Source organism: Mus caroli, unplaced genomic scaffold, assembly GCF_978045245.1.
Source record: "Mus caroli unplaced genomic scaffold, Mus_caroli_1 scaffold_19, whole genome shotgun sequence".
NCBI lineage: Eukaryota > Metazoa > Chordata > Mammalia > Rodentia > Muridae > Mus > Mus caroli.
Genome location: NW_028227274.1, coordinates 31,743,999 through 31,759,352, shown reverse-complemented (window position 1 = coordinate 31,759,352; position 15,354 = coordinate 31,743,999). Strand labels below are relative to the sequence as shown.

Below are 15,354 nucleotides of genomic sequence, written 5' to 3'. Positions count from 1 at the left end.
CCAGGTGAAAGGATTGGAAAAGCTACTTGCAGCCCCATAACTACTACCCATCTGGTTTATTCCTGTGTAATGCCTTTCTTCCAGAACCACGCATAGTTCTGCACAGGCTGGCCATCATGGCTTTCTCAGCACGTGAGATGTGGGTACTGCAGTCTTGTTTTTACTTATTCTTGATCCTTTGGCGTCTTTTCTTAATGGAGGATTTTACTTTATCCAATGGCTAATCATATGCTTGATTCAGTTGCATGCTATTTTGTGTACTGTAATTCTCCATCTTCCTTTACTAAAAGGTGAAACAAATTTATCTCTTAATCATATAAAACAATGGGTTTTGCTGACAATCTTATACATATACCTAATGTATCTATGTGATATATCTCTCCACCACCTTCTGGCTCCCCTCCACTCTTGCTAATGTCCTTTCTCTTCTTAATTAGCTCCCGTTCTACCTCATGTCTTGTCTTGATGACCCACTGAGGTTCACCAGGAATGTGCACAGAAGCTGGATACAAGTTTATTTATAGGAACACGTGCATCTTACCAGTGTTTTTCTCCCCAGATCAACTGTTAACTGTGGAGAAATCCTCAGAGACTTCTAAGCTTTTATACTTCACTTTGAACCCTTGTTTCCCAGTAGGGTTTGCAGCACTCTGAAGTGTTATGCTTCACTTTGAACCCTTGTTTCCCAGTAGGGTTTGCAGCACTCTGAAGTGTAAGATTAAAACTACACGCACTTCATCTTTCCTGTTTTGCATGATTTGGATTGAGACTCACAATTGTTTACCTACTTGTTTGCTTTTCCTTTTTTAACTTTTTATTCTCTGTGAACCTCACACCATGCACCCCAACCCACTTGTCCCCTTACACCAACCCTCTGCTCTTGCAACCCCCCCTATACACACACAAAGGAAAAAAAAATCTCATTGTAGAAGCTGTAGTGTGTCACAGTGTGTCCCACAGTATACCCCTCTGTCCACACTTCTTTGCTTGTAAACATTCATTATAATGAGTCACTAGTCTGGTTTGAGGCCTCTGGCTTCCACTACACTATCAATGCTGGATGCTTACTGGGACTCCTCTTGAATATTCCGTTGCTGCCCTGTGTCACGGAGCTCCTGCAGCTGTGGATCTGCAGGACCAGCCCCTTCATGCACTCCAGCAGATCACAGATGGGGTAGATGTTGGGGTAGGCCAACTCAAAGCCCTGGATCTAGGCCTGGGAGGTGTCTGAGGTGGTCAGCCTGCCAGTTCTCCTGCACGGGCACCACCAGGGTGAGCTCTCCAGCACTACTGACCCTGGCTGCAATGCTGCAATCCAATGCTGCAGCCAGCAAAGAACAGTGCCAGCTCTCCTCCGGTGGCCCTCAGGGTGGCTTACCCATGCCCATACCAGCAGAGGCCCTCTACTCTGCTGCCCAGGTGGTGTTGGGTCTGCTGAGTGCTGCAGCAGGCAAGGGGTTGGGTCAGCTCTCCTGCTCTCTGTCCTCTTGACTGGGCTCATCCACAAACCCTGTCCCCCAACCCCCAATCCAGGGTCGGCTTTACTGTGCTGCCCCGGTGAGGTACAGGGCTAGCTCTCCTGCTCTCAGGTCCTGGGGCCAGCCCTCCTGTCTGCCATAGGTGGCGAAGGTGGGGCTGGTGGTGTCGGCAGAGGATCATCTTTCCCTTGCCAGCAACATGGCAAATTGTAGGCCAGCTCTCCCACCTTCCCATCTTGCTTGCTTTTGAGAGTTCGATTGCTCCAACTGTTACCGCTCTATTTTACTGGTGCAGTGATGCAGCAGGGTCATGGTCTCTGGCTTCCCAGTGCTTTTTAAATGACGCCAGGAGATTCAGGCAATCCACATCTTAGAAAGCTAGCCTCCTCCATAGAGATTTGGTAACTATGCAACCTCTATCCTCACCGAAGTGAGACTTCAGCGGGGAGCAAGTAGCGAGGAGTGATTCTTTCTGGGTGCATCATTATGCTAGTGCCCAGAGCTCAGTGATCAGGAGCAACAGCCTGGTCTTCACTATAGAATGTCTGTTCTGGAAATGGTTCCTGTTGTACTTTTCAAGACTGACTTTTTAGCGCTCAGACTCTGTGAGCCAATATTCTAAACATACACTTAGTGTGTTGGATAGTTTTATGTCAACCTGACACAAGCTAAAGTCATCTGAGAGAAGGAAATCTCAAGTGAGAAAATGTCTCTATAAAACTGCCTCTTATAAATAAGAAAAGCCTATAGGGGATTTTCTTTTTTCTTTTTGGTGGTTCGAGATAGGGTTTCTCTGTATAGCCCTGGCTGTCCTCTAACTCACTTTGTAGACCAGGCAGGCCTCGAACTCAGAAATCCGCCTGCCTTTGCCTCCCAAGTGCTGGGATTACAGGCGTACACCACCACTGCCCGGTTTATAGGGTATTTTTAAAATTAGTGATTGATGGGAGGGCCCAGCCCATTGTGGGTGGGGCCATCCCTGGGCTGGTGGTCTCTGGTTCTGTAAGAAGGCAGTCTTAATATAATAATCCAGGGAGAGCAAGCCAGTAAGCAGCACCCCCTCTATAGCCTGTGCATCAGTTCCTGCCTTCTGGTTCTGGCCGTGTGTGACTTCCTGCCCTCACTGCCTTTAATGATACACTATTTCACAGAACTGTGAGCAAAATAAACCCTTTCCTCCCCAAGTTGCTTTTTGGTCATGGTGTTTCATCACAGCAACTAAAAAAAGACATCTTGTCATTTAAAGGACTAAAGAACTCTAAAGGGCCCCAAATAATAAAAGTACTTTAGACAAATACGATGTTCTTTCTTCTTAAAGATAACTTATTTCATGTGCATGGGTGTTTTGCCTGTTTGTCTTGTTTGAGGGCATCAGATGTTAGCATTACAGACAGTTGTGAGCTGCCATATGGATGCTGGGAATTGAACCCCAGGTCCTCTGGAAGAGCAGTCAGTGCTTTTAACTGCAGAGTCATCTCTCCAACCCCAAATGGAATGTTTTTATTTTCTTCCAAGGACTGTATATATTTCGCCACTGTCTTGCAGTAATTTTATCATTTAGTATGGTGGAAATCTGATGTCAATCCTTTCCTTTGGAGGTGACCCATTCCTTTCTTCCCTCTTTTAAATTAGGAGACAGTTCAGGCAGGGAGTGTGGCTCACTGGTACAAGTGCTTGCCTTGCACATGTCATTCCCCAGCACTACCAAAACCCAACTATCGTGTCTAAATGTGGTTTTATTGGCTTCAAGTGAATTGATGTTCAAGGAATTGGTGTTGGTTCACAAATGCCAAGTCAGGAAAAGCAGAAAGCAGCAGGGTAACTGTAGTGGCTGGTGACTGTCTTAGTCTCTCTCCCCAAGCCTCCTTCCTGAATCTTGCCCCTTTGCCTTCCCTGGCTTGTTATACCATGCGTAAGCCAGTTACAGCAGTCAGCCTCTCCAGTCAACATGAGTGTGTGGTGTATGTGCACGTGTGGTCAGGCTGTGCACTCCTGGAGGGCAGAGGAAGGTCAGTGTTCTACTCTATCACTTCAGAGTAGGCTAGTAATCAGCATGCATCCCAGGCTGGCCTCCATACCTCTAAAGGTGACCTTGAACTCCTCACCCTCCAATGCCGCCCCCCCTCCCCCAACTAGGATCACAAGTGTATGTGACAATACCAGGCCAGAAGAAAATGTGACTTTTACTTCAAACTGACTTGCCTAGTTACTTTAGTTTTTTTGTTTTTTGGAGACAGGGCTTCTCTGTATTGTGTATCCCTGGCTGTCCTGGAGCTCACTCTGTAGACCAGGCTGGCCTTGAACTCAGAAACCCACCTGCCTCCGCCTCCCCAGTGCTGGGATTAAAGGCATGTGCCACCACTGCAGACGGCAATTTAGTTTTAATCTAAGGCAGACCATATAGGTCTTCAGATATAGCCAGGACTAGGGGAAAGACTGGGTACATGTTCAGTGGTTCATCAGTGGGATAGTGTTTAGGTCCCAAGGGAATGTGTAAATGGGCAGACATTTCTTTCAACAGACATTTCTTACTAGTATTCAATGCTTATATTCAATGGCAACCTTCACTAGTATACATTTAAGTATTTTTAATTAAAAATAACAATCAGATAACTTCAAGAAAACAAGTGAACAGAAGTATAGAGAAAAATTATCCTGAATATCAGAGGAAAGAAAGTCTATTTAGCACCAAGAACAGTATTATACACAGAACATACAGTTTGAAAGATGCATCAATGGCCTAACAAAAAGCAGAGTTAGAACAGGAGGAAAATGACCTGGGTTTACAGAAGTCACAGTTCATAGAATTCCACATTACAAAGTAGTTTTCTAAGGTTAGTACACAGGGAAATAGATAGGCTCACTAGGAAATGAGAAAGAATATACACTCTCTATTTCAGCCTTGACTCTTGAGAAGTTGTTTGGTGTATGGGAACTGTCTGGCCATGTAAACCCTTTAGCTTCGGACAGTTTAATTTTTCCATTTTCTTAGCTGCAAAGAAACCCTGGCAACCATCTCCCATTTTCAGCGACAAAGTCATCTTTCAATTAACTTTGTGGTAACATGATCCACATTTTACACTATAAAGAAAACTCTAACATTACTTATTGCTGGTTGATACCTACAGGGCTTATCTTTTATTTATTTACCTAGTTAGTACCCTGGTAATTTGTAAAGTTCATTATCAAATATAATTTTTTTCATCAATTAATCACTTCTACTGTGTACTAGCAAATTGATTAGTTTCCTTTCACTTACAACCAATCTTCCCTCATCTTGAATTTCCCTTTCCATAGCTTCTTACTGCCCATCGAGAAACTAAGTATTTTTAAGTACCCCCCCCCACACACACACACATCCTTTTTTAACAGTAGCTATTTCAAAGGGACAAGAGTGATGCACTCAGAGGCAGTGGACATCTTGAATTTCGTATCCGTTAGTATGGTGAGTTTACTCCCTACGATGAGTCGACATAGGCTAGGAGACTGGACAACTCAATATTCAGGTCTTCCATGTCAAGGAGCATTGACTTGGTAGATTAGGAACTCATTTGCTTATTAAGAGCTGTGCTGTACACACTTAGGACAGCACTTTTCCAGGTACGGTCCCCATACCAGAAGCCCACACACCACCCACCATCCCTAAATACATTACAGATGCAAATTCTTGTAGCCCTCTCCAGATCAACTCTTATCAAACTGGGGGTATGTGCCCAGAAATGATCTAATAAACACTTCTGGTGATCCAACCACACCTGTTTGAAATTGCTACCTTAGGCTTTCTTTGCTGCAGTCCAAAGCTAAGTAGGTCCTTGCCCTTTTAATAAGCATCCAGCCCAGTAACCAAGCTCCAGCACTGACTGGGCTTACTGTGCCATCTGAAACAAGCAAAAGCCAGGAGCACTTGGCCTGCTACCAGTTAAGGAATCATCCAGTGAACTTCTCAAAGCACAGCTAAGGTCAACCCCTTTGCTTTCACAGCCATTATCTCTAGCCAAAGGGTTTAATCCAACAACTCCATCTTCAAGGGACAACACAAGACAGACCCTTCCCAGCAGGGCTGCCCATGGGAACTTTGTCTCCAATAGGTGGAATGGACTCTTCTTTAACTTCCAACATTGATTTCCTAAAACATGAATGAAAAGGCAATTGTATTCTAACTAAAACCTCATCTCTTTCCACAAAACTACTTGAAGTGCCTTATAAAAATTGACGTGCAGTAATTCTAATGGAAAACTAGGAATGAAAGAGAACCAGCTGTGACCTATATTCCCATCTCCCATTGCTTATGGCAACCTTGGAGAACAATATGGAATACTGATATCAAACAACTTCACATAACGTTTGACAAGAACTGAAACTCTTGGCTATTAAGTATGTCAGTGTATTCTCATTCATATGGGCAGTGGGCACTTCATAACATCCCAACCACCGTACCCATTAAAAATGAAGTTGTCTTTAGCGTAGGAATTTAAAAAAAAAAACTTGTGACTTTCTAATTATGGAGCGTGTGTGGAGGTTAGAGGATTCTGGGGGCAGACTTCATGTCACCAGGTTTTACCTGCTGAGCCTTCTCGTTAGCCCTGCATGTCTTCATGGATAACGTAAGAAGTCTGTGTGTGCACACATGCAAATGTGCCAAGGCAGGTGAGTGGAGGTCAGAGGATGACTTCAGGGAGTTGGTTCTTTCCTTTTGCCATGTGCATCCTGTGAAGTGAACTGGGCCTTCAGGTTTGGAGGCAGTCACCTTTACCTACTGACTGGCCCTCTTTTGAATCTTTCTTGAAATATTATCATAACAGTATCACATATCTCTGACGTTTCACCGACTTGTATTTTTTGAGTATGAGAAAATACTGATTATGCCTGGTTGCAAAAAAATCTGCCTTAATATACAGAGTGGTAGTAGGCATTTATTTCAGACCCAGTATCAATACAGAGAAGATGACGGGGTAAGACAGTTGCACTGGAAAGCCTGAAAGACAAAACTGGTACCTGTCAAGAATCAATGTTTTTCAAGTATGGATTCTATTAAGGAAAAGGAGATATTCTATGTGGGCCCTAATGTCCAGTGCCTAGTCTTGTGCTATTATAGGCATTTGTTTTAATCAAACCCCAAAGGAGTAAGAAAAAAAGTGGAAAAATACCAAGCATTGAGAAGTGCTAATTACATAAAAATAAATTTTAGGAATGGTTAAGTGTCAACAATCTTCTTCAATTGTCTTTATTACAGCAAGAGGAAATTTTACTCTTAATGCATAGAATCTGAAGAAAAAAATTTACATTTAGCTTTTAAAAGAGGTCCTTTTGACAGTTATTAATACAAATGTGAAATAAGACCCTCAAACAAATACCAATTTCAGTAATAGTTTACATACAGCAATAATTTATTCTGAAATGTTCATTTAGTTTGAGACACAATTTGTGTCTCATTAATAAAAGAGCAGCCATCTCACCTCAAATACCAGAATATACAACAGTTACAGCATAGCAAAAATTCTACCTACTTTTGATAAAATCTAGTTCAGTTAAAATAGTTTCATTCAATGCTTTACAGTTACACAGATTTGAGCACAAAATAGTGTGACTCGTTACACTGTAGCTATCTCTATGCACACCATGTGATCACAGAATCATTAATCGTTACTTCTGAAATTGAACCGTCAGCTTCATTCATGCAGTAAAGCAAAGCAGGCTGAGTAAACATATTCATTGGGAACCATATTACTGTGAATTTCACAGCCACATGATTAATTATGACATTAGATGGATTCACAAGGACTAAGTTTTTTGCATAAATACCAATTTCTCCCTGATGTAAGTTTATTTTATAATCTAAAAGTGATTGATGACAGCAATATATCATATAGTTTCTATCTGTAGTGTTATTTTAAGACAGGCGATAATTAAAGGACAATGGGATGGATGCTATTTAAATACATGTAAAACAACACTGTACAAATATACTTGGCTTTACCATTTTTTCCTACCTAATAAGAGTGCCTCCCAAAATGACCAGTGAGGACAAAGTGTACTATCAAATATGGTTTCCAGAACAAAACCCCTCTAACAAGAATCAAACCTATTTACAAAAATTTTCAACCTTTAACGTTTTCTTTGAAATAAAGTCTCTATACAGCAGTAGTGATTAACACCAGATTTTCTACGTTTGTCCTTCCAGCTCTTTTAAACAGACGTCACGAGGTAAGACCCAGAATGGCGTTTAGGACTTTGGGCTCCACTGGATTCTGTGCTGTCAGTCTTTGAATCTCTCTTCTTTGTGTTGTTGCTCACTGGCGTAGGGATCTGAGATGGCCGGGCTGAAGTGCTGTCTGCGCTGCTTTTCCTAGGGCTAGGGTTGTAATTAAAAGGTGTCACTCTGGCAGCAACAGTCCCACTAGGTGAGCTGTGCTTGCTGGAGCTACTGGAACTGAAAGGGGTACGCTCTGCTATACAAGTCTCAGCAGTCTCTGCTATAGAGACTGGGTTACTCTGTCCTGGTTTTGCCTCAGTTCCTTTCTGTTCTGGGGCCTCTACCTGAACAAAGGAGTTGAGGCGGGTTTCCAGACCCACGGTTTGCACAGGACTGCCACTGCCCACACTCTGTTTCCCGTGGGTGTCTTTTGAATCTTTAATGCTTGAACTTCCCTTCTCTGAAACACTGTCAATCACTGGGGGGGTGTTGCCTGTGGGGGACCGTCCAGATCTAGGGTTGTTAATGGGGCAGTCCTCAATTCTCACCCACACATCCTCTGTTTTAGAGACAGCAGGTGCCATCTGATAGATCAGAGGCTTGGATTCAGCACCACTGGCAGCACCTGAGGAAGCGCTCTGAGAAGCCATGCTTGTGGGAGAAATGTCACTCTCCTTTATTTTCCTCCATGTTCCTTTGGTGGGCACCTGGTTTTCCTTCATCTGTCTGGGTGCTGGCACGGAGCTCACATGCCTTTCATCCTCACTTTTTGCTTTTTCACTGGACTCTGATGAAGCAGAAAGAATAGAAGATGAGCTTCCAGTTCTTCTCCAAGTGCTCACTCGAGGAAGGGACGAGGAATGTTTGCTGTGTTCACGCTTCCAGGTTCCTGCCCGGTTGATTGGTAGTCTGGAAGGACTTTCAGAATGGGAGCGTGCAATATCATGCCGTTTTGCGGGCCTTCCATCATCATACTCAATAGTGGGGCTGAGATTAGGTGGGAGCTTTCGCCATCCCCCTGCCTGAACAGATGGATGTGTGGACAGAGACATATCAGGGAGGGAAGGGCTTAAAACTGGGGTCTGTGCCTGGGACCTGGTGGGAGAATCTGGTCTAGAAGATGGAGAAAGGGATTCAAATGAGGCCGATTCCTCCAGTTTCCTCCTTAGGGTTGGGCTTGGGGCTTCTTTGATGAAAGTAGACTGGCGTACTAATGCAGGCCTTTCTGATCTGTCTGATTCACTTCCACTTGATTTAGTTGAAGACATTCTAGAAAGTTCTACCTTTTTGTTTGACCCATTGCCGTTATTCATCTGATTCAGTCCTTTAGATGCTGACTCACTTCTGGGGATACTGCTGGCATTCTTGGATAAACCTGCCTGTTTGTTAAGATTTTGTTGGCTCAGCTGTCTACCTGGGGATGTATATGACATTTTCCCAGAACCGGAGGACTTAGTTGAAGCAGTGCTGGGAGATGATGTTCTGGGCAGCTGAGACAGTTTGTTAGGAGGGCTTATTCCATTTCTACCAGGGGAAATTGAGTTTCGCCCTGGAGACTGCATTGGCCTACTTAATGGTTGCTGTGTAGGTCTTGAGGGAGTGGAGTCTCTAGATCCTGATCTAGAAGACCCCTTATTTGACCCACTGATTTGGGAAGTTTGCCTGGTGATAGGGCTAAGCTCTGACTTTCCTGCTGGCTTAGTTCCTCGAGGAGAAGTGGTAGCTCCCGGCCCTTCACTGGGGCTTTTAGAGGCTGGAGTCTTGAGGGGCGGGCCTTTCTTAGAGACAGGGCTTGTACTAGAGGAGCTATTCCGAAGCCCTGGGATGTGAATCATTGTCCTGCCTCTTGAGATTGAAGGCATGTTTGTCAGGAGGGGTTGTTTCATTTGGCTGGAAATTTCTGAATTGGATCGAATCTTTCCCGTAATCAGGCTTTTATAAACCTTTTTTCCGCCTTTGATTCCTTTGTTTTCAGATTCTATTTTTTTTGCTTCTAGTGTGCTTTTCTCTCCAGGTTTGAGAATCCTTGGGCCTTTATTGCTTGTGAATGGCTTTTCCTCTTGATCAGGTGTAAGATGAAAAGGCGATCCGAGAGAAATGCCAGACTTTAGTGACAGAATGGAATCTGAGTCAGATGACGCCTGTCTAGATAAACATGCGGCGGCTGCAGCAGCTTGGTGCAAACTACTTACTATGGAGTTTGCGCCTTCCTGAATAGCTTTCCAGTCAAAATTTTCTGAGTCGGGGGATAAACCGTGTTCTGAATCTGGCCTCTGTATATCTTTCAAATCAAGTGTCAGGTCTTCAGCTAATAGGCCACCCACTTTTCTAGGACTCTGCTTTTCGCTCTCACCCTTGAGTCTTGAAGGCCTTTTCTTTTTTGGCATGGCAGAACTTATACACTCCTGTAACAGGTCGTCCTCAGAGTCAATGCTAAGAGAACTGAGAGAGCTGTTTCTTGAGAAACAGACAGGGGTGTCTTCAACATGAAATGACTTCGGAGCATACCCAGATGCCTGAGGTTTACTTGGTTCTCCTTGTGAGTCGGTAGGTTCAGCTTCTTTGATTGGTTCACTTTCTTTGTTATTGTTGTTTTCCTGGTCAATGTCACTAAGGGAACTCAGAGAGGAATTTCGAGAAAAGCAAACTGGAGTATTTTCAATAGCAAAATTCTGCAGTTTTTCGTCAGTTGCTGCCCCTCTGTCTGGTCCGTCTTTGGAGGCCTGGGGGAATGTGGGCTGTTTCTGCAGCACTGGTTTGGACTGTCCTCTGTTTGCTGGCTGTTTTATACTGGCTTGTGACTTACTAGCTGCCTGCTGGCTTGAGCTTGGTTCTGGGTGGCAGGTAACATTGGCTTCGGAATTCTTGCTTTCTTTGCCCTTCCTTAACTCAGCCTTTTCCCTGGAAAGGTCAACATCGTCATCATCAAAATCCAGAGAACTCAAGGAGTCATTTCGGGAGAAGCAGTACGGCGTTCCCTCAATAGGGGTGTAGTGATGCGGTGAGTCCAAAGCGAAGCTCCCCCGCACTCTGTCTTCATTGTTAGGTAGCTTATCATTGAAGGCCTTGGCATTGGCTTTTAAGCTCTGTTTCTTTGAGTCTTTGTTGTCTGAGAAAGTTTCTTCAGTATTTACATTAACTTTTGAGTCTGTATTCTTTCTCACACGCGTTCTATATTCAGTATTTTGTGGCATGGGCTTTACTGGTGAAGTAGGCTTCTTTTTCTTAGTGTCTACTTGATTTTTGTTAGCTCCAGATGAAGTCGAGGATGCTTGTTGGACTTGGTCCATTATCTTTTTCACTCTGAAAGGCTTGTGGCTTTTTCCTTTGGGCATAGCAGAATTGATACATTCTGCAAGAATATCTCCTTCCTCTGCTTTGTTGTCATCCAGGTCTGGTGTAACTATAGATGAGATTTTTCCTCGCTGAGCATCATCTGTACTTCTGCCTTCTGTAGGAATGGTATCTCGTTTTTCAAATTCACCTGACTGCATCCCCGCTCTGACCCCATCTCCAGTAGCCAACTCATTTGGAGGGGACTCTATTGTCAGATCACTTAGAGATGTTGCTGTGGAAAAGTTTATAGGTGTCCCTTCTACACAGTACACCCGGGGCACATCATCCCCTGGTGTAAAGCTAACATGTTTTTGTGCCTGCAGCCTATTCTGTGATGGCAGAAGTTTATACACAGGCAGCTGACTTGGTTTCCTTGCCACAGGTGGAGGTAATTTTGAAGCAGTCTGGGCTAGTTTTTTGGCTTTGCGTGATGACTTTGTCGGCATGGCTGAAATAATACACTCTTCTAATATTTCAATATCATCGTCATCAGAATCATCTAATAAGTCTTTTTCAGAGTCAGGCTTTTCTTCCTCTTTATCCTGGTTTTCATTTGATTCCTCAGGCTGTTCTGATTCAGTTTCATTCCCATTGTCGTTTTCCTGAACTGGAGGCATTATTCTTAATTCTACATCTTTCTGTATAAATGGCTCATCCAGGCTCAGAGCACTTAGGCTGGAGGAACAGGAAAACCCATCTGGAGTACTTTCTGTGGCGAAGTGTAACAAAGTGTCCGCGTCTGGAAGGACCTGCACCCTCTGCACGGCAGCATTTACAGCAGTCTGCTTAGGTCCACTCTCTCTCTTCTCAGCAGCAGGGACTTTACTTTTTGGCACCTCTCTCTTGGCCTGCACTGTCTGTGGAGGAGGTGGAGGGGTTTTGCTTCTGCTTGGTGGCATGGTCTGCCCAGGACTATCTGGAAGGTCACTGGGGCTTATGATGCCACTCACCATTCCACTACATGGCTCACTCTGAACAGAGCTGGCAATGGAGCGACTCTCAAAACTGTCAAGTGAGCTGACAGAAGTACACCTGCTGAATACCAGTGGGGTCTCCTGGACATAGTGTTCTGGGGGACTTTTGGGTGTCTGAGCACCACTTTTGGAGGGAGACTTGGCTCCTGAAGAAAACTCAACAGCTTTATGCCTGGTTGATTCTGAAGATAAGCCAGAAGCCTGGAGTCGGCTGGGTTTGGTTCTAGCATTCTGGGACACTGCTGGAACTTCAGTTGCAGGATCTTCAGTTGACCGGGTTACATCATTCTCTTTTATTTCTGCTATCTGCAGAGTATTAGCAGAATCTGCTTCCTGTGTTGTCTGATCACATCCTATTTCATCTTCAGCTGATGACAGTGAAGATAATGAACTGCACCTTGAAAAACATATTGGGGTGTCTTCTACGCAGTAAGTCTGTATTGTTTCTTGGTTGATGGAGGGGACTTTGCAAGTAGTCCCTTTTTGAGTCTGACCATTTCTTTGTGCTGAACTTGGACGCAGCTGATTCTGCCTTTTGGCATTAGATGAAGGTGCAGCTGTACTCTCACTGCTTGGAGAGATATGTTCAGGTTTAGTGCTTTGTGCTGATGAATTCTTTGAGAATGAAAATGATGGTTTTTGTGAGGAAGAAATGTCAGTGGCATATTTTAAACTATAATCAATAGGCTGATCCACATGATGTTTCTCTTCATTATATTTTATGCTATAATTGGTCGGTCTCTCTTCTTCTTCTTCATGTTGTTCTTCCTCAGAATAACGTTCACTGTAGTTGGTAGGTTTATCATCTTCATAATCATCTTCCTGACACAGAGACTGGTTTACATTTTGATTAATTGCATGACTAGAACCCATTCGATTTGTTTCTGAACCACTGGTTCCCCTTGACCTATATGGGGAAACACATTCTTGTTGTCCAAAATGTGGTTGGAATTTGAGGTGTTTGTCATCAGTATTCTCAGAATAGACAGGATAACTGGTGTTCTGGCTTCTTGCTTGTCTTTGCTCGTTTTGCTTTATTTCGTCTTCTATCACATGCTTTGGTCTTGCCCACCTTTCATTCTGTGAGGGACTCTGCCTTCCTGAGTTCAACTGCTCATCTGAATATTTAAGACTGTAATTTATTGGTGTATCCAGTTCTCCATCATTATCATCCATATGATTTGCACTGTGTATCTTATGGGCTAGGTCAGCTGGATACTGACCATAACTGCAAAATTTACTTTCATCATCTTCAGAATAGGATTCAACTGAGGGTTTCATTTGGCCTCTTTTACCATATCCATCACTACTAGTGACACTATTTAAACTGTCATTGGAAGATCGTTTATATTCCACTTTGGCATAAGGCATAGAGCATGTCCTATTTGAATTTTCTGACTTAGTGAAGTTGTATGTGTTTGAGTGTGTGTGGGAGGCAGAGCTTCTTCGTGCCGCACTCCTGTCGTCTGCCACACAATGGAACTCGGTGGTAGAAGCAGAACTTCTGTCGTCCTGGGAGGTATGAATGGCTGATACTTCTTCCATAACTTTGGCTATCTGGGCTGCAGTGGTAGTGATCTGCAGACCTCGTTTTGAAGAGGTTCCTGCATTTTCTGTTGTTGGATGGTAAGCACTGAGGCCAATACCTCGTTCTCTCTCCAAACTTCTGTCTTTCTCAGAACGAGAACTGTCTAAACTTCCCCTTGAGGAAGAAGAGCTGGGCAATACTGTAGTATTTAAATACGGTGAAAGAACAGTCATGTTTCCAGTATTGAAATTGTCTGACCTACTATCATCATGTCGATTGGCGTCAAAAGCATAGTCACCATAAAGATTCTGCTTGTGTCTCTGCTTACTACGGTGAGAGGCCTTGGGACTTAGGTTGTCAATGTTGTCGAAGGTTTCTGATAAATGCTGAGCATCTAGCTCAGCTTCTAGAGCTTTCTGTTTCCTAACGTGAAGGGATGGCAGACTTGAACCGGGAGACATGATATTGGCGTCCTTATACTTTGCAGGTCTGTTTGCCATGAGATTCCTTAAAGCTGCTGCACTTCCCATGGCAATCATTTTGTGCTTGGAATGAATGAGGTTCTTGAGCATGCTCACTGCCCCCATGTCCCACAAGGCTTCCTGGTCTTTAGGATTTCTTGCTGAGAGATTCCACAAAGTTCCACATGCATTACTGACTATTGTCAAGCTGTGAGATTTCAAGTGCTGTAATAAAGTTTGTAGGCAATTGTTCTCTCTTAGGATTTGCCTGAGTTAAAACAAAAACACGTGAGATTAAGGGGAAAATGTGATTAGTGACAACAAGTAAAGGGGCAGAAAACAGTTTTAAACACAGAAATGATTACTAAGCACAGTAGGTACATTATGAGCACATCAGCCATCTCCTCTCTTTCTGTTCTCTTGGTTCATTTAATGTTTATTTTTTCCAAGTATCATCTATCATTCCAAAAGTGGTAATAGTGTTATGTTTCATTTATTCTGTGTCCTATTCTGATCCACTATAAGAGAAACGATTTTTATTTTTTGAGCAGATACATTTTCTACATTCACATAGTAATAATTCTCTAATTTAACAATTATAAACACATCATGAAATTACAGTGAGCAACAATGCTGACTACTGAGGTATCTTGGAAGCAGAGGACAAGTGACTGACAGATGGTTATGTAGTCTGGGAGCACCCAGTATGCTTCTAGAGCAGCAAACTTACTTTACAGAGTAAGGGATCTCTGTCTCAGTGAAGACACCAAGTCCAAAGCACACTTTGGCAGACTGTGTATGTAAGCATTATTTTAAGAAATAACATGAAGTATAGGTTTTAAAAATATAAAAAGCATATAAATATAAGGGCTAACAGTCACTATAATGAGCTCTGGGTCTTGGAGAGATCTGCAGTCTTTTAAATATAAAATAAATTAACATCTAGTAATAACATATTCTATTTTAGTTTAAAACTGATTGCCAAGGGTATAAATAAGCTTCAAAACTGGTTAAGGCATCAGTAGGAAAGCTCTGAGCCTTTCTATCTCCTCATCATACTCAGAAGTTTCCCTTTGTTTAAAATTAGTTTTGCGTTTCTTTATGTCATCTAAGTAGGGGAGAATGAATTTTTATTCCTTTTTCTACAGCATGGCTGGATTTCTCAACTACCATATTTGTAGATTCCTATAGGATATTTTAAACTTTATCAGCAACAACATTGAAATGAGTTATTTTTGGAGTTGATAGTTATCTTTGCACTACAATGAGGCCTCTTTGCTTAGAGCTTTCATAATAATATAAAACAACGTAGAATTAGGTTTTTCTAAAGAAATAAACTATAATAATTCACATAAAAGAATATAGAATAATATAGAACTTGGTA

The 15,354-nt window shown here is 42.9% G+C and overlaps 1 protein-coding gene across 19 annotated transcripts in view; it reads right to left on the bottom strand.

The window, feature by feature from the left end:
- Window positions 1-4,051: 4,051 nt before the first annotated feature.
- The window catches only part of Apc (APC regulator of Wnt signaling pathway), a 104,212-nt gene continuing 92,909 nt past the window's right edge, over window positions 4,052-15,354 (bottom strand). For all 19 annotated transcript variants that reach the window (XM_085833758.1, XM_029472064.2, XM_029472065.2 and 16 more), the window contains one exon: window positions 4,052-14,238. In XM_085833758.1, coding sequence (XP_085689884.1) covers window positions 7,665-14,238 — 6,574 coding nt within the window. In that variant the 3' untranslated portion in view covers window positions 4,052-7,664. The remainder of the gene's footprint in view (window positions 14,239-15,354) is intronic.